The 23931-nt window shown below is 51.8% G+C and overlaps 1 protein-coding gene across 3 annotated transcripts in view; it reads left to right on the forward strand.

Moving 5' to 3' along the window:
- Positions 1-23931, forward strand: part of SLC39A11 (solute carrier family 39 member 11) — a 256171-nt gene that overhangs the window by 148394 nt on the left and 83846 nt on the right. For all 3 annotated transcript variants that reach the window (XM_019516098.1, XM_019516114.1, XM_019516107.1), the window contains exon 6: positions 9628-9798. In XM_019516098.1, coding sequence (XP_019371643.1) covers positions 9628-9798 — 171 coding nt within the window. The remainder of the gene's footprint in view (positions 1-9627; positions 9799-23931) is intronic.

Below are 23931 nucleotides of genomic sequence, written 5' to 3' on the forward strand. Positions count from 1 at the left end.
GGGGCTAATTGCTGCCTGTGCTGCAAGCTCTCCTGATTCTCCAGAGGTCCTGGTACAGGGACCCGAATGCATTACTTGGTAATAAGTAGGCTTCAATCTGCTCTGGCTTTGCTTTTTAAAGTGATAGAAGAGCAAATATACCCTCAGGTCCGAGTCCAGGCTGGGGCCAGGGGCACTCTGTGTGTGATGCTCTGACACTGCCCGGGAACTTGAGATGGGACCCGAGTCAGCCCTGCATCAGGACAAAGCAGATGCAATGTGCACGTCCCTGTGTCCTGCAGGGGTTGGGGCCAGCTTGGCCCTCTGTGCACCTCGGGCTACTATCCAGGATTGTCCCAGTCACGTGTCTCCTACCCCATGCACTTGGCTCGCGTGTGTGTGCACATGTTCATGCACGCGCACCTCCATGGTTTAATTAGCAATTGCATCACCTTACTCTCTCTCTCTCCTTTTCTAGACACCCTCCCCGTGGGCTGCATCCCTGAGTATTGGGTAAATAAACCCAGCAAACACTCGGGTACCGAGCAGGGCTCATCTGAAGTCCATCACTTATTTCCCCAGGGTCGGGCACACCCTGTCGTCTGCATGTCTGTCTGCAAAGAGCCTTGTCTGCCTGAGTGGGCAGCTCACCATGGCAAAGGTGTACTGCACCCTCTCTGTCCTGGTGCTGTGAATAGGTACAGGTGGGGGGTTTGCAGTGGAGTTCAGTGCAGGTGTAATCGCATGTGTGCGTCTACATGTGTGCATGCATGTACGTGCCCATGCATACCCCTACCCCCCTTTACCTAGTGTCGGGCAGTTCCTACAGGGCTCAGACTTGCTTGTGGAAGGTGTGTTGCAGTCCCATAGCTGATCCCAGGTTCACACAACCATCTGATGAAGAAGAGGCCTTTGCCTGCTGATTGCCTGTGGGAAGCCTTTCCATTCCCTCAATGGGACTGATTGCAGGCGGGATCTCTCTTGCTGCCTTCTGGCACGGATCAGGAGTGGGTAGCAAGGCAGCAGGCCTGGTGCTGATCCTGGAGCAGAGTGGCTGGTGAGGGAGCTGCCAAATTGGAGGGCACCTTATCCCCAAGAACTGTTGCATGGTTTCTTGGGTTACGTGGCTGCAGGCAAAACACAAGGCAACAGGGGAGGGGGTGAGATCCACTTAAAGACTCAACACATCTACTTTCTCCTCGTGCTTATTTTAAATCTACTTCTGACTCCTATCACTGCCCTTTACAATGGATCCTCCCAGGTGAAGCCCAGGCTGCATAGCTCCTTCATGTTCTCACCCTGTTTGTTTGGGTAGACGCAGCAATCACAGTTGCATCGATATCTGGTGGTGCTCTTAGGAGCTGTTGCGATGTGGTGGTAACGCCTGCGTCCTACAAGGGCAACAAAACCACTGCTCCTGCAACTGTTTTATTTAGGGTTAAAGATATAGCAGGTTAGCTGCAGGTGAATAGTTGCATTGGGACAGCTAGTGCACACTCCTGAGCTCTCCCTCGCCTTTTAAAGCAGTTAAATGTACATTTATGCAGAGTTTTAGGTATTTTGCTACCTTGGTGCCCATCCTGGCAGGTAGCATAATGCAGTGGGGTGACATCCTGCATTAGCAGGACCATTACTGCACCCTGTGTTCACTTCCACTCCTTGGCAGGGATGGTGAAAACTTCAGAAAGGTTTGGTCGAAGCCTAGATAACCCAGCTAACAGCAAGAGACTGAAGCAGCTCATTTCCTTTCCTTTATTATGGCTGGGAAGATGAAGAAGGGACTTGATCACGGCTGCAGTTCCCTAGGCTGGGAGGTGGATGCCTCTTTATCGTAGCAGAAGAAAACATAATGAGGTCCAAACGGGGGGAATCTGGAGTCAGACGTGTTCAGGTGAGATGGGTAGCTGATCTAAGCACGGTGTAGTCTCCATCCTTTGAATGCCTTTGGAGAAAGACAGCCTGCTACAGCTCGGAGATGGTACCAGCATGGCCGAGGAGGTTGCAGGTGAGGTGCTTTGGGATGAAGCGAGGTGGTAACTGCCTGTGTGCAGGCCTTTCCCCGGCATGCAAATAGTAGCCGAGCCCCAATACCTTCATCCTCTTTCACTGCAAGGTGGGCTAGCCCAAGTTAGCTTTAACGCAGGATAAAAGTGGGCACACGGGCAGTAAAAGCATGGCAGCTGGCACGCAGCATGCCCTGTCCCTCGTTTCCCCTGCGGTCACTCATCCGAAGCCCCGGGTCCTTTGGAACCAACTCCTCGGGGTTTGTCCGTCCGAGCACAGCCAGGAAAGGCAATTCAGATGAATGTTCAAATTGGGTTAGCAAAACCACATTAAGCCCGGGGTGGAAAGTCTCATTTACAGCGAAGGGAGCCTTAATTTTGTTTAGTTTGAATCCTTTTGGAAGAGCATTAACCCAAATCACATTACCCCGACTTAAATTTTGAATGTGTGTGTCCACACTGGGGGGTTAATGAGGCTTAATTAGCTCACTTTCAATTCATACCTTTAGCTCATTTGGATTGATTTCTCCTGTGCTCCTAGCTGTACACACTTTAAGTTCCTCATCAGCTACAAGAGCAGTGAAAAATTGCATGGTGTTCACAGCTCATGAGATCTAATTAACCCTCTGTGGGCCTTTGCAAGGCGAAGCCTGTCCTTCCTGTACAGATGGGGAGAAGAAGAAGGATGCAAAGTGACCTAGGGTCTCCAAGGGAGCAGTGATGGCCTCTTAGCTACGTGAGGAGGCATGCACGTTTCTCTTAGTTCACCATATGTAGCTTTAAGTGATGTCTAAAGATCAGAAGCATTAAAGGGAGCATAGGGTTGCATCTCAGGGTCGAACCGAAATTTGTAAATCCTCCAAATAAATTATATGTCTGTGTATTTTACAGACAGAAAATGCATGACCATTGCTAGCAATGCAGTCATTTCTCTGTTTGCAGTAGTGACACAAATTTAAATGGTATAACCAACTGAAGGACAGCCAGGTTTTCAGTATATTGTTAATTTTCTTTTCCCCTGTTTTTAAAAGTTGCAGTGGTTTTTGGATGATGTATTTCCCTTGCAGCCCCACAGCAGATGGGAGCATGCAGTCGGATAGCTAAAGATACACTGGGCTGCATGACTCAAGTGATGCTAATGCTTTGGATTGAAGCCACCCTGCTGCTTTTCTAGACTCGGCATCATCTGATCCTGTTGCTGTAAAAGGGATCACGTTATGGGGCCAGGTGAGGTTGAAACAGAGCAGACTCCCTCCGTAATGAGACTCTGCGTAGCCAGCAAGTCAGCGGCGTGACAGCTGTGCGGCCTGGACATCCGAGAAGGTTAAACTACTGGAGGAACATGTGTGCCGGTGCAAAGTTGAGTCCAGCGTCAGCCCCCCGAGCTTGCTCACCTGTCTGGGTGCCGCGTGTAGGTGCTGTGAAACCAGGTCCTCAGACAATAGGCTGGTTTTTAATATTCATGGAGTTGGCTTTGCTTCCCAGCTGCAATTTGCATCTTGCATGGGAGATGGCGGTACCGGCTCCTGTCGAGCAAGCGGGCACATCGGAGCGTGCACTACCACGGTTGGCTTGGAGGTGCGAGAGACGGGAAGGCAAGCAGCGGTGTCGGAGGAGGAGGCTGTTGCATCCAACACTGCAAGCTGCTTGACAGACACTAATGGATCAGTACTCATAACATTTTGCCGAGGGAGAACCTGAGCAGCGACAAGAGAGCACGGCTGGGAAGTTAAAAGACGGGCTCCTGGTTCCCAGAGTATTTCCAGAATGCAATTTCACTTGAGATCAGATGCGTAAGACATCATAAGCAGTGTCTGCTTTCCCCTGGGGAGCACCAGCAAAGACAGTGAATGGGAGGAGTGCACGTAGCTGACTCTAGCACAAGCCAACGTGGAAAAGACAGGCAAACGGGTAATGAAGGTAGCTCAGCTGGCTGCTGCCTACTTAATTAGCAGGGATCAAGCCCTCAAAGCTCTGAACTAAAAACGAGATGCCCGGCAATCTCTTCCCTTTGCATTCGGTCCACGTTGCCCTTTGCGTTGCAGAATTGTCCCTTTGCCCCGTCTTTGCCGCGCTGCTGCCAGCAGACGCCTTCTCTAAACCTTTGTCGCTCTTTCCAAGAGGAACCAATTCCAGAGGCTCAAAAGCTGTCGTTGCTGTTGCTTGCATTGAAGGGCAGGTCCCTAGGCTCACACATACCCATTTTCTTCGCCATTCGCGCAACTTGTTTTGCAGCAGAGAGCGAGTTTCCCACCTCCTCTGCCTTGTCATTCAGGATTTTCCTCCTGTTTGTCTTTCCTTGCTGGCTCTCACCGCTCCCAGCCTGGTAGTGATCCAGGCTGCTTTCCACCAACGCTCATGCAGGTTGGTGCGACTTCAAGTGGCCTTGCTCTGAAGCTGTTGGTGTTACACCGGCGGGTAGGGATGCATGGCTGGAAGGAGCGTCAGAAGAGATGGGAAACATCCTTCTCTTCAGTGAAGGTCCTGTGGAAAAGGTGTTATTGGAAGGACCCATGATCTCTTTTCTTCAGTATCTTTGTGCCTCGGGTCTCTGGGGATAGTACTACGTGCTCTTCTGGCAGGGGGTTGTGAGTATTGATAGGTGAGGAGTGTGAGGTGCTCACACACTGTGTGAACAGACGTCATTAAGGGAACCTGCAGACCTTGGCTTTATGATCCCCGGCGTTTTCCCATTGATTTATTCTCACATCTGTATTTGCAACAGACAAAGTCTCATTTTAAGCTGCGGCTTTGTAAATCTTCCTTTTACAGGGGTGCTTTGTCTCGTATCACGGGGAGCTTATGTTGCTGCAGCTGCATAATGTAGCGCCCGATGCAGAAATCCCCCGGGTAGACCAGCCGTTAGCGCCGTTCTTGTCCCTTTCCTGATCCGAGTTTTGCACAATGGGCTGGTGATTTTTGCCTGGGTTTCTAACCGCTCCTGCTTAGTTTTCTCCCACGTTGGCTACCTGGTTCTTGTCATTCGCGTCTCGGTTCAAGCTGTGCCTCCCTTGGGTTGAGTTACATTCGTCCTCAGCCAGGGGAGTTGACATGCGAGCAGGCAGCTAACGGTGCGGTGTGGAGGAGGCTCTCCATTTAAATGTGATATTTCCCTATAAATGCTTAAGGCTGATCCCGTCGTGGAGGGGAAGAGTTACTGGTTTTAAGCACGGCATAAGCAGTTTGTGGTTGAACTTGGGGACTAGCCGGCCAGGATATTAAGGCAGTCTGGGAGCCTGCAGGTAGTTGCCATCTCTCTCTGTATAAGTGACTTCAGCTTGCAATTATAAACACCATTGCTAAATAACAAAGAAGGATTTCTGCACCTCCCTGCCTCTCTGCCATCTGACGCCGCCCGGGAAGAAATCCTGCCTTATCCGCGCATCAAAGAGTAAGTCACGCAAAGGACCCAGAGGAGCAGGCATCCACCTTCAGCTTCCTCTGTGCAAAACCGAGTTTATTTTCTACCCATGGAGACTTTGACCATCTTTCATTCTGAAGCAGGGTGAAAGCTTGCAAAGAAAGATGATTTTTTGTGTGTGCAATTTCTTAGTTGGTCTAATAAAAGGTATCATCTCTGAACCCAGAGTTTGAGAGCTTTGCATTTCATTCAGCTCGTGTTGCAATTCTCTGCTTCATTAAAGGCAGGTCGAGGCTGACTGCAGCTGTGCCAGTCCACCCGAGCCAGCTGCAATCTAGCCGGGAAGGGCTGGAGCATCACTGCATGGCCCCACCAGCTGGGTCCTCTCACCTGCAAGGTGCTCATGCCTCCCTGCGCACTCATAGCCTTTACGAGCATGGTGATGGTGAAAGTTGCACGACAATTAAACAGGCATGGATATGGTAATTACTGTGCGCGTGCTGTTCTCCTCCCTTTGTTGCGAGTGCACTCCTGAAGCTACTGGAAGCCAGGGGTGAGTGGGAGGCAGGATAATAAAGGTATTTGCAAGAGAGATTTCCATGTACTGTGCGGAGCAGATTGCTCTGAGCCTTCCTGCCCTGCTTTGCTCCAGGGGGAAGGGCAGCATCTTGGGGTCCTGTCTTCAGGGAGGAAAGGGGGCTCAAGCTGCAGCACTTGCCCATAGCAGCCAGGCCAGTGGCCCTTGTCAAGCGGGCTTGAACGGCAGCTCAGTCGTCACCCACCTGATCGTGCTGCTGGTTCCCATCGCCATCTCATCCATATGAGTGCAAAGCCTGTCGAGCAGCGGGGCACGTGCTTAGGGCACGTGGTGATTTCAGAGCTTTGCCTTGGTTGTTCAGGAACGCTGCAAAGCACAACTGCCTGAGGAAGCACCGGTGCCTGGATGCATATGGGGTGTCCTCGGGTGGGGGGAAGCTGCCTCAGCTCCCTCCTTCCTTGCTAGCATTCACGATCCATGAGGCTCAAAGCCAGGGGTGTTATTTTAGGAAGCTGGGGCCTCCTTTGCAAAGCTTGAAGGCATGTGAAGGAGTTCCTTGAGCTCCTTGCAGAGATTGTAAGGCAGCTCCTTCTGGAAAGAAAGTGCCAGGGAGTCCCCGAAGAAACAGCAGTTTCTAGCACTGCTCAGATGATCGGCACCAATTCACAGCCCACCAATTTGCTGTTCATCTCATCTTCCAGGGTTTGGCATCCGCGCCGGTCCATCTGTAACCAGAGCTCCTCTGTCTGCTATTCCTGCGTGCAGTCCCCTCCCCTGATAAGCGTTGCATCTGCAGAGGCTGCAGCCGTGGGGCGCTTCAGGGTGTCCCGCAGCCACGCACGCAGTATTCTCTGTTTCTGCCTCCTCCAGAAGGGTGCCTTGGTGATGCCCAGATGATTGCATGTCTCCGGAGGCAGTGGAAGGCACGAAATCAAACAAGGGTGCTACTTGCATGGGAACAGAGAGAGGACTGGTGCCTGTGAAGCATAGGTGGAGCTCATGGTGCAACTGAAAGAGTTCATGGAAACCGATACCTTAGACCGAAAACCTTGCTGACAAGCCCAGACCTCTCTGATCCGTTGGTCTTGGGGCAGAGTCTGTCACGGGGAGGTAGACGGCACCCCATCGCTTCGAGTGCTTGAAGCCTGGCTTGGTAAGCCAGAGGAGAACGTCTGGCAGGAGACCACCCTGGATAACTGAACCCTTCGGACCCTGCAATTAAGGGAGAAAGACCCTTTGATGCACTTGCAGGCATTGCTGATGTGGGTGAGATCACAGGGAATTTAGTCGACTCCTTGAAATCTGTTAAGCCACGTCCACCGTTGAATGTACGTCCAGCTGCGCCTTGCCTGGGTGGGTGAGACGGAGCTGCTGCTCCTCTCACCTGTTTGGTGGTTAGGGGTTTACCTCCCTCGCCTTTCCAATCCTACACAGCCCTCATCATGGACTGAATGGTGAGCTTCACAGTCAAGGGACTGACTTCCTAAGAACTTAGAGCCAAATGATGACAAGCCGAGCCCTTCCACATGCAGCAGACCGGAAAAGACCCTCCAGGGCTGGTCCTTTCCATGTCAGAGCTGCTTTTTGGCTTTTTCTACTCTGGTAAATAAGAACCATTATACACAGAAAAACAGGATGTAACAATTAACCAATGCATTCCCATATCCTATGGTTCAGCTAGAATTTGGGGAGGACAAGATGCCTGGTTTTATCGTGGCAATAATGTGTGTATTGGGTTGTTAGCAGCGGTGACAGCCAACTCGCCAGAAGAAGCTATTTTGGAAGGAGAAGTGTAAGCATCTGCAGACAGATGGGTTCAGAGCTGGTGGCCCCAGTCCGAGACTTGGGAGAGGCATTGCTGTATTGCAGGGGTGGCTGTGTGGACCCTGCCAGGCCAGGCCTCTCTTGGTCTGCTGTCTGATACCAGGTAAACCAGTACAGCCTGTTTCATGATTGGGTTGTCAGCAACTAAACCGGCACCCCCACCTGCACTGGCCTGGGTGGGAGGGTGTGTGGACACCCAGCGGGACTAAAAGCAAGACCTGTCAAGGGCGGATGAGCGTCCTGGGAGCCAATGGCCATCCCTACCTGGAGAGGAGATGGGCACCACTGGGTCACTCTGCCCGAACAATCGCCAATGATGCACAGCATCCGAGGTGTCCCAATGGTCGCAGCAGCCTCGGGACCGACTTTGACTCGACTTGGCTGCCTGGTTGCATGAATTTCGATGTCTTCATTTCAAGCTTCCCGGATGGCTTCTGATTGCTGAAATGCGCTAATTCCTTGCTGTTCCCTACTTAACCCCAGCAGATGTTTTTTGTTGCGTGCTGTCGAGAACCTCCTCAGAAAGCTTTTAAGCCATTTCTTTTATTTTATTTTATTTTTTTATTATTACAGATGGCAAGATGCGAATGACAAAAGTGACACCCCCGCTTTCCCGGGAAGACCTGGCGTGTCGATTTGCATGAACGCTTTTATGCTAAGCTTCTTAATTGGCATTGAAAATGCGTGCTTTGCAAAGCGCTATGTGACAGTCGAGCATTATCCAGCCTCAAAATGGCATGGGAAGCAGCTGATATTCAATCAAAACAGTTTCAGACGACTTCTTACACTTGTTTGTCAGCACCAAAAATTCCTGGGCAGGAGACGAGGGGTCAGGGGAGAGAATTCAGTGCGTCTGAAATGTCAAATCTTCTTTAGTGCAAAGCGGCAGCTGTTGCCTATGTGGTGTCCAGGAATTTCTGTCCATGTCGTTTCTTGGCGTCACTTCGCCTTTTCTATCTAAAGGTGAACAGGAAAGCTCTCGCTCCTAATAGGTCTTTTATTATACCCCGGCTACCGCTTCTGCCCTTTTGCTGTCCCAGTTGGTGTTTGGGTTTTACTTCATCGGCCAAAATACAGGGTAGGGCTAGTCCTCGCCCTTGTGGAAACACAGGTCTGGGGGACTCAGAGCCTTGGTTTGTCAAATGAAAATGAAGGTTTTTCAAAGATGGTTGTAGGGTGGTACTGTATTGGCAGCATCGTGAGGCCTAAAACAGAATTGTAGCATCCTAAAAAATGAGGGTTGGAGGGACCCCACATCTCGTCCAACCCCCTGCTCAAAGCAGGACCAGCCCCAACTACATCATCCCAGCCAAGGCTTTGTCTACCCGGATCCTAAAAACCTCCAAGGGCGGAGATTTGCACCACCGCTCTGGTAGCCTGATCAGGTGTTTTACTACCCTCCTAGCGAGAGGTTTTTTCCTAATACCCAACCTCAACTTCCCTTGCTGCAGCCTGAGCCCATTGCTCCTTGTCCTGTCATCTGCTCCCACTGAGACCAGTCCAGCTCGATCCTCTTTGCAACCCCTTGCAGGGAGTTTGCTGTCAAATAAATCTCTCTGCAACGGCGTCTTCTTCCGTCAGCAAACTCAAGCTTTTGGGGATCAACCTGCAGGGGTTGGGGACAGGATGGGCTTGAAGTAGCTTCTTTTGGGGCCCTTTAATATTCTCGTGGTAGTGGAAAGTCGCCATGGGGCTGCCTTGTCTTCCCTCTGAGTGAAGGCTTTGATGGGCGCACCTATTGGGCGCTCAGCAATGTTTAGCAGACAGGCTGGCACTAAATTAAATTGAAATGAAACCCCCTGGGAGAGTTTGAATCTGCATCTTTCCAGCTGTTCCTGCATGGGTGGAGAGGTGGGGACCTTTTTCAGGAGCAAACCTGCTGTCTGCCACATTGACCTTGGCTTATGCTTTCTAACCCTCAGACAAAGGTGAGAACGGGGAGCCCTACCAGAGGAGGAAAGGAGGGGGATCTGTCCAGCCAGAAGAGCCGGCTGCTTTCCTGACTTCCAGAGATGCTGCGCCGACGCCGGGATGCAGCAGTTGGAGGCGGATTATGCTGCTGATCCTGGCAATAACGATACACAATATTCCTGGTAAGCACCATCGGGGTAGCATCCTCTGTTTGAAGATGGCTTGCTTGGCTGGCCAGTGGGCAGTGAATTGGTGGTTTCCTTGGGCATGGTTCTGCTGTTCCCTTTTTTTTTGGCTCATTACAAAGGCATCTGGGTGCCTCGCTAATGAAACCCGCTGTGTATTGTCTTTAGTTTGGATTTTCACATCAGTCTTATAAAGGCCTCATCAACACTAGGAGGGTACAGTTTTGCAGAAGTGGCTACCGATGCAATATTGTGCCCTCAATTCCCTTGGTCTCACAGCTGGCACAAGCTTGAAGTGTTTAAAAAAAACACCAAAATCACAAGAAAGGAGGTTAAATATCATGAGATTTCAACACCTGTTGAGCTCTTACTACTATTTTGCTATCTGGTCTTTGTGCTGAGAAGGGGTAATGCTTTCAGGCAGTAAAAAAATATTTTTTTTAAAAGAAAAGCAGGTTTCCTTCAGAATCCCACCGCTCCAAGAGCTGAGGCTTGACAGTGAGTATTGCAAAACTGGGGGTACGTTTTTGAGATGTGGTCTCACTGAAATGCTTTGCAGTCATAGATTTCATAGATTTTAGGGTCATCTATTAGATCATTGAGTCTGACCCCCTGCCCTGGGCTGGGAATAGCGCTGGGGTCAGATGACCAATGCTGGGGTCGGGCCAGTCCTGTATGGTGGTGCAGGTAGGAGAGGGGGATCCTGCTTCCTTTTTTTTCCTCCTCTCACCTGCTTTTCCCTTCTATTTTATGCTTTTTGCTTGGGGCAGGGATAGGACAAAAGGCCTCTGTGTGGTTTTGACTTTTGGGAACATGGGATTCTTCGAGGCCCTTTGAAACAGCGTGTTGGGGAAGGCGTGTGATGGTGCCACCCTCTTGCACGCAGGAGGCGAAAGCGGCTGAAATACAAAAGCCTCTCCCTTCCCATCAGAGCAGAGACTGCAGACGCACCTTCACGTTGTTGTGGGCACTTTGATTTTGATTGCGGCTTCTCCTTCCTGCATGGCGGGGGCAGAGCTGCCGTTTTCTGTTGCATCCCTGGACGCGTCTCGTTTCTGTCGAGTCTTGTCAGAAGGCTCAAAACTACAGGGCCTTGGTCCTAGTGCTTGTAGCACCCGCAAGGGCAGTCAGGACCTAGCCATGCACAACAGGATAACAAGAACAGCAAAGCGACGGGGGCTTTGGGGCACGTCAGTGTGTGCGCAGGGGTGTGTAAGCTGGCGTGTTTTTCCTCTGTTTGAATTCCAGAAGCCGCAGTCTTTCCACCCTTGCTATTACCTGCTTTGCCCTTGGCAGCAAATTGCTTCTTTTCAGGCCGGAATCAATTTTCCCTGCCCTCCGTTGCTCGCCGTGCCAGCGGGGTTCGCTTAACTAGGCTTTCCATTAACGCGAGCAGGTGGTGCCGTAACACCTTGCTGCCTTCCACCGTACCTTTTGTTGGCTGAAATCAAAGGGCTTTGCCCACAGCAATTATCAACGTGTCCTGACATCTCTTCAGCCACATCTGCGCTAGCAAAATCCGGGCTGCCTTTCTAGCCATTGTCAAACCTTGGAAAGCTGCCCCATCGCCAAGCTGCAAAGGAAGGCAGGGTCTGGATTTACCTTTGTCTTTGTGCCTGGCAAACCTGCTCTCGAAGGGCTGAGGTTCTTTGGAATTGCTTGAAAACATAGATGTGGATTTTATTTTCCCCTGTCATCAGTGGTTGCGTTCACCCATTGCTGTTGCACAAACATTTCTTTGATTGCCACTGGGGTGGGTTCAACTTTCAGGTGCAGCTAATCCACCCTGCTCTGCTATTGAGTGACCGAGGAACAAATCAAACATCCGCTGCAAACAGAGCTTCGTGTAATGCCGCATTAGGACTGACACTTTTGAATCTGCAAAAGCTGAGACTCTCTGAGTGATAGTTCTCCTAGAAGCTGCAAGCCTAATACATGCAAGAGATGTGTCACGTCTCTGTCCTTGGCATGGGGTAACGAGGCTGCCAGTGCAATGACCGTTTAACAGTGGGAGCTAACTGACTGATGGGAGGAAGGAAGGGAGGGAGTACATGCTGCATGTTGAAGCCCTTTGGTTTGGTTTGGGATGGTAGGCATACAGGGCTAGGTCAGCGAGGCCGGTTCAGCAGTCCTCGTAGCTCAGTGGTCCATCAAGCTCTCATACAGGAATTTGCAAGAAACTTTGCAGAAGGGAGGATCCCATGCCCGTGGCTGGCAGGCCCCAAGCAGAGCGCTTGATCTGAATCTCCTTCTGTGTTTCAAACCTTGTGTGTGTGTGCATGTGCAGGTAGGTTGCTGGGATATTTACTGGTACAGTTCTGGGCATTACATGTTTGACTATTCTCCCTCCACCCTTTCTGTGCATTTTCTCATGCTCTTGGCTGTTCATCCCTGGCGGCAATTAATTCCACAGCCTAATTGCACCTTGTTCCTTTCTAAAGGTACGTGTTTGATTTGCTGCCTTTCCCTCTCTTACCTCCAACGGAAAGGCAGTGTCGGGCCCTCTGCTCCCCGCAGAGACCTCTGCTTATGTGCTATTCTTTGGCCCTCAACCAGCGATGGAGTCGGAGAACAAGGTACAAACACCCATGAGAAAACAGCTGGCTACGATCAGACCGGTAACGAGCTATCGACACACTTGATATCAACATTGAAACAGCCCGGGGGAGCATGGTTACCCCAGTTCAGTCGTGAGAGAAGGGGAAAGACTCCCTTTGCCCTTCATACCATCTTCCATCTAATCTGCCTATAAATATCGCCGGTGGGGTTTCATTGGGGGTTTCCGGGGGAGGTTTTTCTCTGCAGAGCATGACATGATAAAGAGTTAATTGTGGGACTTGGCTATTGAAAATAATTAGGGCGCTTGCAGAATAATTAGGGGCGCATGCTCCCTCCAGGGCCCTGGGTTGCCAAACTCTCACCCAGGAGGTACAGAGCTGTTCATTGCTCCCTTCTAGCCTGCGGTGCTTCAAAACGTTGAATCCTTGCTCCGTCTTTCCTTTGTGCCTGTGCTTTTAGCCGCTCCCGTGGCCCCTGTCCAGCAAGGGAGCGTGCGGCTTGGCAGCATCCCCGATTCCAGCGCTCGGGCTCTCCACACCTGTCTCTGCCGTAAGGACAGTTGTCAGCCAGATGCCTGAGCAGAGCAGCAATTCCTCTCGTCCCATTGGTAGCGACGGCTGCCGCAGATGTTTTGAGGGATCTGCAGAACCCGTATAACTGATGATTATACAGTGATATCCCTGGAGGAGGAAGCTCCTTCCTAAGCCCAGATGGCTGACTCGCCTCTTGACGCACAAAGGCTCATATCCCTCGTATGTTTTCAGCTGCTCTAATATATCGGTGGATGTTTTTCATGTGACGGTCTAATCCTGCCCATATCTAGTCGTGGATTTCTAGTGATTTATCCAAAATAAAGCTTCAGATTAAAGGAATCTAATTTTTACTGCTGCTGTACGCTCACGGCAGAGACTGAGTGATAGGAAGGCTAACATAAAAGACATGAGGCTGTGGAGGTATATACAGGGCGATGGGGTGGGGTGATGGCAAGGTTTCACCGGCATGACTTTGGCACGACTGCTTTTAAAAAAGGGCTTATTCATGAACCCAATGCCAAAAGATCAAGCAGGTTTTGGAGACAGAATTTCAGGGGGAGATGTCTGCCTTTCCCACTCCAAAAGGAAGCAGGACTTGTGGCAGAGGTGCTCTCTTTTATTAGATCAACTAGATTTTTTGCAAAAAAAGAATAGTTTTAATTGCAAGCTTTGGGGCACGAACACCCTTCTTCAGGCATAGGAGAAAAGACTGTAAAAGTTCTCCTGGGTAGAAATGAAGCTCCTATTTCATAGGAGAGTTGACGGTGTGGTTAAATCTCCAGTTTGGAATAGTTCATTTTATATCCAGATTGGATTTGCAAAAATCTAGTTGGTTTAATAAGAGATCACCTGTACCATGAGTCCTGATTGCTTTTGCCACTAGACTAATACGGCTACAACCCTGGATACCTTTCCAACTCCAGGCAGCCAGGCATCAAAAGCTGGCCGCGAACAAAGAGACGTGCTTGAAAACAGTTAGATTGCAAAGAAGGATGTGGATTCCTTTTGTGTGTTGTCTTGGGTGGCAATATTTGGGCTTCTCATCTTCCAGCTTTGCTCTTTGGGTGGCAGATGAGGGGTGGAAACCTCCCCTGCTTTCTAAATAAAATCAGAGGTTCTCCATTAATAACCTGACTCCAAGTGCGTGGGAGCGTGCTTGTGTGTTTGCATGTGGGGGAGAGGGGCTTTTAGGAAAAAATACCAAATATGCTGAGAGTTGCAATAAAAGCAGGAATTTGGCCCCAGTGATTTCCAGGCTGCTGTAGCCCATTTCCTGCTGAGGTCGGGGGGTCTGAGCACTGCTTCCCGTGGCAGCAGAGAGAGCGAGGCCGGTGCTGAGCCCTCTTGAGTATCCCGTGCAAAGTCTCTCCTCCGCTGCGTTTGTATGGCCGATCTCCGCCGTTCAGGAAATGTGGCATTGGGGGAAAGGCATTTCCATCTCTCCAGCTTCTTTAATTCAACTTCCATTCTGGCAGCCTGCTAAGCTCTAAAATAAAAAGTATGGGAGCTTAATTGAATGGGAATTTGTCAAAATAGGGTTGGGGGTTCTTGTTTAATAGATAAGGGAGCACTTGCTTTCTGCCTGCGGGAAATGGGTTTTAATTGGTTCTAACTATTGCAGCTAATGAAGAGAAATCCGGTGGGGGCGCATCTGTCATCTCTGAGAATAAGGGGCTCTACGGTGGCGTATGGGATAGGGCAGAGTCTTTAGGGCTTTTTTCTCCGGGTTGCTAAGAGGATCGTGCCCACCAGGTAGATTTATACTGACATTTGTTGTGGGAAGCCCCAGGGAGGTGTGATCCTGGACCCGGTTGTGCTTTGTATGCGCTGTGCAAACTCAGGACAAAAGACCATCCCCGCTTTAAGGTATTTGCAACCTAAATATTTTTTTGCAAAAATCTTGTTGGTCTAATAAAAGATATCACCTCTACCATGAGCCCTGATTGCTTTTTCAACCTAAGCACAGGCTTTTACCCCTGCTCCCTGCCTTTACCCCTTAATCCCATTGCTTGTGGCTGGCTGCAGATGTGGTGTAACCGTGCTAGCCCAAATGCTCTGCAGCTTTGCCTCGTGTATTAACGGTTTGTTTGCAGTCCAACCTGCGAGGGAACCGGCCTGCCTTTGGGTGCTGTTTGCGGGGAGGCTAGCAAAAAGGGGTGCTGCCCTGAGTGGGGCATGTCCGTGGAGCACCCCTCGACTATTAATTAGCACCAGCTAGTTGCACCAGTTGACGCTCGTCAGCTCCTCCTTGTAGCAGTTGATGCCGGTTGCGAAGATGACGGCTTTAACCACATCAAAAGAGAAAAAGGTCACTGGAGCTTGGGCCGAGCCCAGCATAATTGCATTTTATCCCTCGAATGAAGCTGTCAGGGCTCACAAGCGAATGGGACTCCTGCCTGGATCTGCCTCTTGCCATCTTGCGGTGTGTCAGCCGGGGTGATGTCTTTGCCGTCGCTGAAGAAACAAACCTTTGTGATGGAGCGAACAGCGGCGCGTCGTCCTGAACTGTAGGTTAATGACGATAATCTCACAGTTGCTGGCGAGCGCTCTTGGAAGATGCTGCTCTAACCTTTCTTTGTGCCTGTAAAGCACAAAGCCACCCTCGGACAATTATAGGGGCTCCAAAATTATCTCCGGCCTCTTAAAGGTCACAGCATCAAAGTTTAACGTTTAGAGCGGTGAGGGAGGGCAGCGCCCGTGGGCTTCCGCTGTTTCAGCTCAGCGTGTGGGTTGTGTTCATCCTGGGGTCTAAGTCCTGCTGCTGAAGAGGGGAGGTTTTCCCAGGCTTGGGTTTCCTTGGCCCATCTCGTACCTGCTGTAGGCAGTTGCACGCAGCCCAGTCTTGTGGCCAGCTCCCTTGATGTCGGGCTGGAAGATGCCTCTATGGGCCGCGGCCTCAGTGTTTATCAGCGAGGCCGTGTGTATGCCAGACTCTCTTCCAGGGGAGTGGGTCCTCATTTTCTTTGCAGGTGGATGTGCATCTTTTTATTAGCATCGGTTGCATAGTGAGCCAGCGGAGCAGCCTTTCTGTGCGGGGCTTATCAGCATACAGGGGTATCGGACCGCTTTGCGAACCTCATCTCCATTTGACGGTGGAAGAAATGGAGGCAGTGGAGGTGGGGGAGCAACTTGTGCAAGGTCTGTCCTGGAGCAGGGGGTATGACCCAGGCCAGGGCTCTGTTGACTGGGCCATGTTTTTGGTTGGTAGCATCCTAGAAGGAGGAGGAGGGGGTGATGCAGTAACACTGAACCCCCTTCAGCTCTGGGGTTTCTGCCCCTCTCTCTCAATAGGGCATCTCGAATATGCACATCTGCTCTTTCGGGATCTCAAAGCTTCTTGTGTATGGCAGCCGCTTTCAAGTTGCAGCAAGGCGGGGTTGAGGTTGGATATTAGGAAAAACTGTCTGATGAGGAGGGTAGTCGAGCACTGGAGCAGGCTCCCCAGAGAGGTGGTAGGCTCTCCATCCTTGGAGGTTTTGAAGACCCGGGTAGACAAAGCCTTGGTTGGGGTGGACTAGTTGGGGTAGATCCTGCTTTGAGCAGGGGGTTGGACTAGTTGTGACCTCCCGAGGTCCCTTGCAATCCTCATTTTCTACAATTGCATGACCTGTAGCACTGCCATGCATGCTGGAGGCTGTGGTAGGACTCAAGCGGGTAGCTGCAGACAAGCAAGCCAAGGAAAGGGAGTGTTGCAGTCTGGAACCAAGCTTTCCTGTCTGTTCGTAGGGTGCGTCTCGGATGGGAACGGGGATCTACCCAGGACTCGGACCTGCCCTGGCGGCATCAAAACGTAAAGCAAAAATGAGGTTAGATCCCCACCGACGTTCTCTTGCTTCCCTGGAAAAGCATCGACTCCCCTTTCTCGTCGACATACAGGGTATCAGACCCCAGAGTATCTCTCAGCAGTGCCTGGTATCGCAGCTTGGTTTTGACGAGGCCCCTTCCTACAGTGCAGGGTTTGGAAACATTGTAATGTGCTCCCTTAATTATAATCCTTGAAGTGGAAAGCCTGACATTATAATTAGCGCAATGTAACAGCCTTTTGGTTTGCGGATGGTGTTCCCAGGATCGTGCAAGAAGCCTTGTCAAGCTGCTTTGTTTTGGCTTTGTTGCAGATTGAGAGGGTTGGGGCCGGGGGGGGGGGATATGAACCAAATGAATTCTTCGTGGGATTTGTACCTGCAAAGCCAGACACCTCTGTCTGTCACCTGTCCTCTCCACGAGTCACCTTGCCAAGCTGCACCACGGCCTGCGGCAGTAAGAGCAGTGGTTCGTGGCCAACAACTACTACTGTAGTATTGAGCAATAAAAACCTGTCCTCAGGGGACTTCAAAGCACTCTGCAGAGGTGTCCCGTCTCCCCTCTCAAGTGGTCCTTCCTTCCATTTTACAGATGTGGAAACAGAGAACAGGGATGTGCTGCAAGCTCCTGAAAGAGCGGAGATCGGAACCGAAGTGTCCGGGTCGGTCCTGAGGTGCAGGTTGAGCAGCGATTCGGACCTGAGCGGAGTTAGGTGCAAAGGAGCCCGGAGAGCTATGGATCGGTTTGGGGTCGCGTCCAGACGGCTTAGCCCTGGTGCGTTTCCTGGTCCATGAGGGCAGAATTAGCCCCTTTTTTCCCAGTGGGGTACGGCTTCTCGTGCTGCCCGGGCACAGGGGAGAAGCCCGAGGTTCAGGCCTCCTCTCAGCTGTCTCTTTTGGAGCAGACAGGTTGGTGTCGTCTTGGCTTCTTCCAAGGGACGACTCTGCTCCCAAGTCGCTCTTTTTGAGGCTGGGCTTTCCACCAGCTGCTACCATCTGTGCAGCCACAGGCACCTTCCCAGAGCCCCTCGCACTCGAGCAGGCACGGCTGCACAGAGCGGTGGCCACAAGCAAGCGCGGCGTGTACTCGCTCTGGCAGCTTGGCTGCTGTCTGCCCTGAAACGGCTGGTGGCAGAGGTTTCTCCATACAACCATAGCCCCTTCCCTGCAGACGAGACAGTGGACTCCCCCCGTGTGCAGCCGGGATGGTCTAGCGCCGAGCTACCTGCTACTTAACAGCCAGCGACTTGACAAAGGTGATGCAAGTAGAGCAGTGGCGGAGGAGCTCAGGGTAGATCCCCAGCCCGAGCTCCTCAGATGCAGTGATGCCTTTCCTCCCGTTCATCCCGGAGAGAGAAGGCTTCTTATTTACTCTCAGCCCCATTAAAGGGCGAATGCATTTAAGTCTTCGCTGAGCGACTCTCTCATTTCAAGATAATCTACTCCAAGTTACTAATGTCTGGGCAAGATAATTGAATCGTGAGGCCTGCCTCTTGTACGCGTGCCACATTTACTGGTTTCAGCAGGCCAGGGAAAGGTTTGTTAATTTGTTCCAGAGCTGGAATTGGCAATGTAAAGAATAAATTGATAATGACAGGAGATGCCAAACTGTAGAGTAGTTCCTGCTAATTAATATTCATATATGCCGAGCTTAGCGGAACATTAATTATGTATTTAATCAGGCCTTGTTTATTCTGGTTTCTCTTTGTACCTTGGGTGGTTGTTATGGTGAGGACTTGAAATTAATTAAAATGTTACGGGTGTTCTGCAAATAACAATTAGCGAGGTGTAAATGGAAAGTCTAAATGGGGCTCCTGTCCCTTTGCTCTGATTTATCTAGATGGCAGGGAAGGTCACACGCCAGACCTCGGGGCTGCATCAGACCCGCTGCAGGTCCCTCCGGACTTCCCACCTCCAACTCTCCCCTGCATTACGTGTGGTTTGATAATGGCAACTGGTGCCAGTGTCGCGCGAGGCACCGAGTGGATGCAGAGATGTGACCTGGTCCCTTCCCCCAGCTTCATTTCGCACCAGACGGGGTGTGAAGGGGAGACGTGGGAAGAGAAAGCGGGCAGCAGCCGTGAGCTCAGGTGGATTCAAACGTTAGTTTGGCCCCCGCGGCAGAGCCCGCAAGTCAGTGCAACTGGTTTGACAACCCCAGTGAGCAGTGTGTCAAGTGAACGGCCCTTTCCTGGATGCTTCCTTAGCTGCTGCTTGTCATTTGGTTTTCATTTCATAATACTTGGCCCTTATCTTCTGAGTGCTCCACGGCCACGAACCAGCGAAGCCTTGTAACATCCCTTCCCCTTCCTCCGATGTTGGTGCATACCTTCCCTCCACTCTTTTAAGGATGGGAAAAATGAAGGCACAGGTGAGGTGACCAAGGACATCTGTAAAGTGTGTGTCAGGGCTGGGGTGGGACTTGCACAGGTAGCAGCTCGTGCTCGGTCTAGAAGACCCCGTCTGTGTCTCTGTGCTGGTGCGGGGTGGGGGCGTCGGCAGGTGGCTTTAAGTGCGGTGCAGAGAGGGGCCATTTTGGAGCAGGGCATGAAAACCGGATCCCAGCTGGGAAGCACATCTTTCGCTGGGTGGTCTTTGTGCATAGAGGACTTGAAATCATTACAGGGATGGAGCGAAGAGGAGGCTGAGCCTTTGTCCACCCAGCTCCAGGCTCACCTTTGCTCCGCCATACATCTGGTGGCCGTAACGAGGCAACCTTCCCATTTCTGTCTGTCCTGTTCTTTCAAGTCTCCGACTACTGAGTTTAAAAACCCAGCCGTGCTCCTGGACTGGCCACTTGCTGCTGGCTGACGTTGGCTGGGCCCTCGCTGTCTCTCTCCGATCAGATTGAAACCTGAGGGGCTCTGACAACCTGCCCAGAGCCGAGGTGCAGAAAGGCAAACTCCAAAGGCAATAGCGACTGGATTAAAAAAGAGCCAGGCTGCATTTTTTTAAAGCTTTCCTGTTACCTGGGTGCAGCTGGGAGGTTTTAAATGCAGCACAGTGTGCCCACAGCTCATGCCGGGTGGGTGTGGAGAGGTGCCTGTCTTCTCGCCCGGGGATGCAAGGGGTCTGGAGCAGGAAGGGTTGAACCGGAGTCGTCTGTGGGGGTGAGTGAGGGGATCGAGGGGTATTTTGATGCTCGTGACAGCGGGCTATCTGCATTGCAAGTGGCAGGGACGGGTGACCATTGCAACCAAATAGCAGCTTTGCTGGAAGGGGGCGCACGCAAGCAGTCTCGGGGTGTCTGCAAGGGGAAGGATTGCCCAGTGGTTAGCGGGGGTGGTTGGCCTCCTCCACTCCATGTTCAGTGCCATCGCTGACAGCTGATGAAAGGGAGGGAGAGCAGAGCTGTGTGCCCAGGCAACAGAAGATAAAAGTACCTTGCAACAGAGCTGCTCCTGCTTCCTGGAGGGTGTCTGGGACCTTGTATGTGCATGGATTAAGGCCCTTTCTGTGCAGCAATTTTAGCCGGAGAAGGGCTCCGGGACACGCTGTTGCTTTGCTCTGGTTACAGTGCGGTAACCTTCAGCTAGCTCGTGACTTGGTTCAGGTAGTCTATAAAATTGCACCTGCACCGTGCCATCTTCCTAACTTCAGACGAACGCAGCTAGCTACCTCCGGGTCAGGAAACCGCCGTGGGATTAGCATGGGGACCCTCGCTGAGCTATAACGGTGTCGCCAGAGCCTGTGTGTCTGCAGCGGAGGATGCGTTTGTGCGTGGGTTGGGCAGTGAGGAGAGAAACGGCTCCCGGGCCCTTTGCAGAGACCAGTAGATGGGCTGATGCCAGCCTCAGGGAGTTAGGCACCGTGGGAAGAAGCTGTGTGCGCTCTCTCGGTGCCAGCGCAGGCGTGGCACGCGCCCGCCCCTCCATCCTCTCCGGAGGTGACACCGCTGGATCATTCTCCAGGTGCCTCTGCCTCAGTGATAGCAGTGGGCTTCGTCCGCCAGTGACTTTGGAGAATGCCCTGTTGCTTGGAGACAAGAGGTGGTGCTTTGCAATGAAGATAGCGTTGCCAAGGAAACCAAGCCAGGAATTTCACTTTTTTTTTTTTTAACTTTTGTTGCATGGGGGCTCGCACGCCGGGCAAAGGAGCTTGCGTTGAGCCGAGCTCTAGGATGAACGAGCCTCTACCAGGTGCTGAGTTCAGAGCTCGAAGACCGTGTTCCCGCCCACGCCTGCCTCTTCCCAATTACTGCCTGCCTTGTCAGCCCCATGGCTGTGCATCGTGTCCCTCATTTGATTCCTAGCATGTTCCTATCGCAAGCACCAACCTCGGTGCGACGGGTGGGTGGGGAGGAAAGCAGATCAGCCCGAGCAGCTGAAGGAAGCCCCTCCGGAGGCTCGGACGTTGCTGCACCTGAAGTTTGGAGTCTGCTTTGGGGAGCTCCATTACTGCAAAGCTATTGATCTGTCCAAGCCTCTTCTGTGAAAGGCTGGGGGTAAAGCAAGGGGCAGGGGACATGGCGGGAAATAATAAGGGGCTGAGAAATAGCATCTGAATGCGTGCCAAGGTTTTCCGTGCCTTTGGAGCCAGTGAAATGTGTCGCTCCCGTGGAGGTGGGGAATGGAAAACCTTCCTGAGGGGGGCAGAATGAGCAGGGGATCGAGCCAGCATTAATCCCCGGAGCAGGAGCTAAGTGGGACCTCATGACGTCCCTCCTCAAAGGCAGATGGGCTGCCACGGGTCTCTAGCTGGGCTCTGAGGTCTCTCCGTGCAGGGATGTAGTGCCTCGTGTTGCAAGACTTCGGCCCTGCGGGCCCGGGGGCGGTGTTTTACAAGCTGGCAGTTTCTGTACAACTCTGTTATTCTCGGTCTCCCCCTCCTCCCTTGCTATAATAGGAGCCCTCGGGGAGGATTCAAATGGCTTTGGCGAGCAAAGTACTCCGCGAGCTGAGTAAATGAACATCTGCCTGGTGCTGCGAGAGCAACGAGACGCGTGCGCCCGTGTGCTGTAACCAAGAGTAATGTTGGTGCCCGCACAGAGAGCGAGTGCAGCAGCTGGCACGGGGCGGGGAGATGCTCGTTATCTCATGCGTCCGGCCCCGATTAAAGGCTTCATCCTCATTGCAATGTGAGAGTGCATGGCACTCCTCCTTCCAGCGTGCGCACCCAAGGCTGGGCCTTTCCACCAGCCTGCCTCCTCCTGCATTGTAGGAGGGAAGGATTTAGCTCCAAAGGGTGCAACATGAGCATGGGATGGAGGACACCGTGCAGGAGAACGGGTGAAGAAATCCTCCCCTCTTCTTCCCTCCACGACCTGTGCTGGGAGAGCCCAAACCTGCGGCTTCTTGCAGATGCAGCAAGTGCGTCCCACAGATAGAAAGCAATGAGGACTCATGGTAGAGGTGATATCTCTTATTAGACCAATTAGGTTTTTGCAAAAAAAAATAAATCTTTTTTTATTGACCCACAGGTAGATACACTCACACCCTCCCTTTCCTATTTCTGTTGGAAGGGGCAGCAGTCCCAGCATGAGTGAACAAAGCCCCTGCGCAGCCGATGCACATGTCCAGTCAAGAAAAAAGCATGTGCATGCCTTTTTTCTTTCCATTTTTTCCACCCTCCGTTCTCCTGATTGTTTGCAGTTGCACAGGGTGTCGATCGGGGACCGTGACTTCTCGCTGGTCCGTAACTTCAGCAGCTGTGCATCGTTTGTGTCTTGGAACCGTGCTGAAGCTTTGAAAGCAGGCAGCAGTGCCTTTTATCTATGAAAAATCCCAAAACGGTACGGTTGGGAAGGGCGAAGGAAGCCTCCACGGGCTTTCGGGTGTGTCCAGCTGGGAAGGAAAACAGTCTGGCAAAAAGCACGCAGCTGATACAATCAAATCTGCACAATGTGTTTCCAGAGGAGGTGTTGGCAAAGGCCCTGCTCTGTTACACTGGGAGTGATCGTCGCCTGCCACGGCTTGGGGTTTGCTGTTGGATGCTGCCTCGCCTTCCTGGGCTCCAGCATTGCTTAACGGTTTTTAATCTCATCCTGGGAGCATCCCATCAAGGCAAGCCACCATGTGTTTCGGTTCTGATAAGTTAGGGCCTGATGTGTACTTCGTGCCAAGGCCCCTTTGTGCTGCACGGTGCTAAGAGGCCTCAGTGCAAATGAGAACTTAATCTTCTGAGCTGCCATCACCTAGTTTTCAATCCAGGATTAAATGGGCCCAGGCAGGCTGAGAGAGGAGCCTTCCTAGGAAGTGTGAGAGCAGGAGAGGCTCCAGAATTACAGTTTGATTTCTCCACGTCTCTGCAGTGAGGGGTCTTGAGTACCAGCTGGAGAATTATTCCCTTCCATCCCCCTATCTGCCAGCCTGTCAGCACATCCTCCATCACAATAAATTGCTGGCGGTGTACGTGCATCTATGCATTCGGATGGTGCGCGATAAGTCATCCAGGATATTTGTTTTGGGCTGCAAAGGAAAGGCACGTTTTGGCTGTTCTTTGTGAAATGAACCGGGGAGCGGAGGGGTTATAGGCAGGCATTGATGGTACCCTGGCTGTCTACCTCCCTATTGACATCCGAGCAAGTGCCAGCTGGTAAAGAAAAACATCATCGCTGACAAGGAGGGTGGGAAGAGAGCTCGGGAGGTCACATCTAGTCCAACCCCCTGCTCCACGCAGGATCATCCCAACTACATCATCCCGTCCAAGGCTTTGTGAAACTGGGTCTTGAAAACCTCCAAGGATGGAGCTCCCACTGCCGTTCCAGTGCTTCACCACCCTCCTGATGAGACAGTTTTTCCTGATATCCAACCTCAACTTCCCTTGCTGCAGCTTGAGCCCATTGCTCCTTCTGTCATCTGCCCCCACTGAGACCAGCCCAGCTCCATCCTCTTTGCAGCCCCTTGCAGGGAGGTGAAGGCTGCTATTCAATCCCCCTCGGTCTTCCCTTCTGCAGACTCAGTCAGCCCACTTCCCTCAGCCGCTCCTCACCAGTCATGTCCCTTAGCCCCCAAACCGTTTTTGTTGCTCTTTGCTGGGCTGTCTCCAATTTGCCATCCTTTCTGTAGCGGGGGGCCAAAATGGGACACAGGACTCCAGACGTGGCCTCCCCAGTGCTGAATAGAGGTAAGAATCACTGCCCTTGATCGGCTGGCAACGCTCCTGCCAATGCAGCCTAGGATGCCCTTGGCCTTTTTGGCAACACGGGCACACTGCTGGCTCCTGTTCGGGTTCTTGTCCCCCGTAAAGAAATTGGGTGTTCCTAGAAGAGAGCATTGCAGGACCCCAATAGAAAAGGG

This window comes from Gavialis gangeticus, unplaced genomic scaffold (assembly GCF_001723915.1).
Source record: "Gavialis gangeticus isolate Ggan-Ray unplaced genomic scaffold, GavGan_comp1, whole genome shotgun sequence".
Taxonomy (NCBI): Eukaryota; Metazoa; Chordata; order Crocodylia; family Gavialidae; genus Gavialis; species Gavialis gangeticus.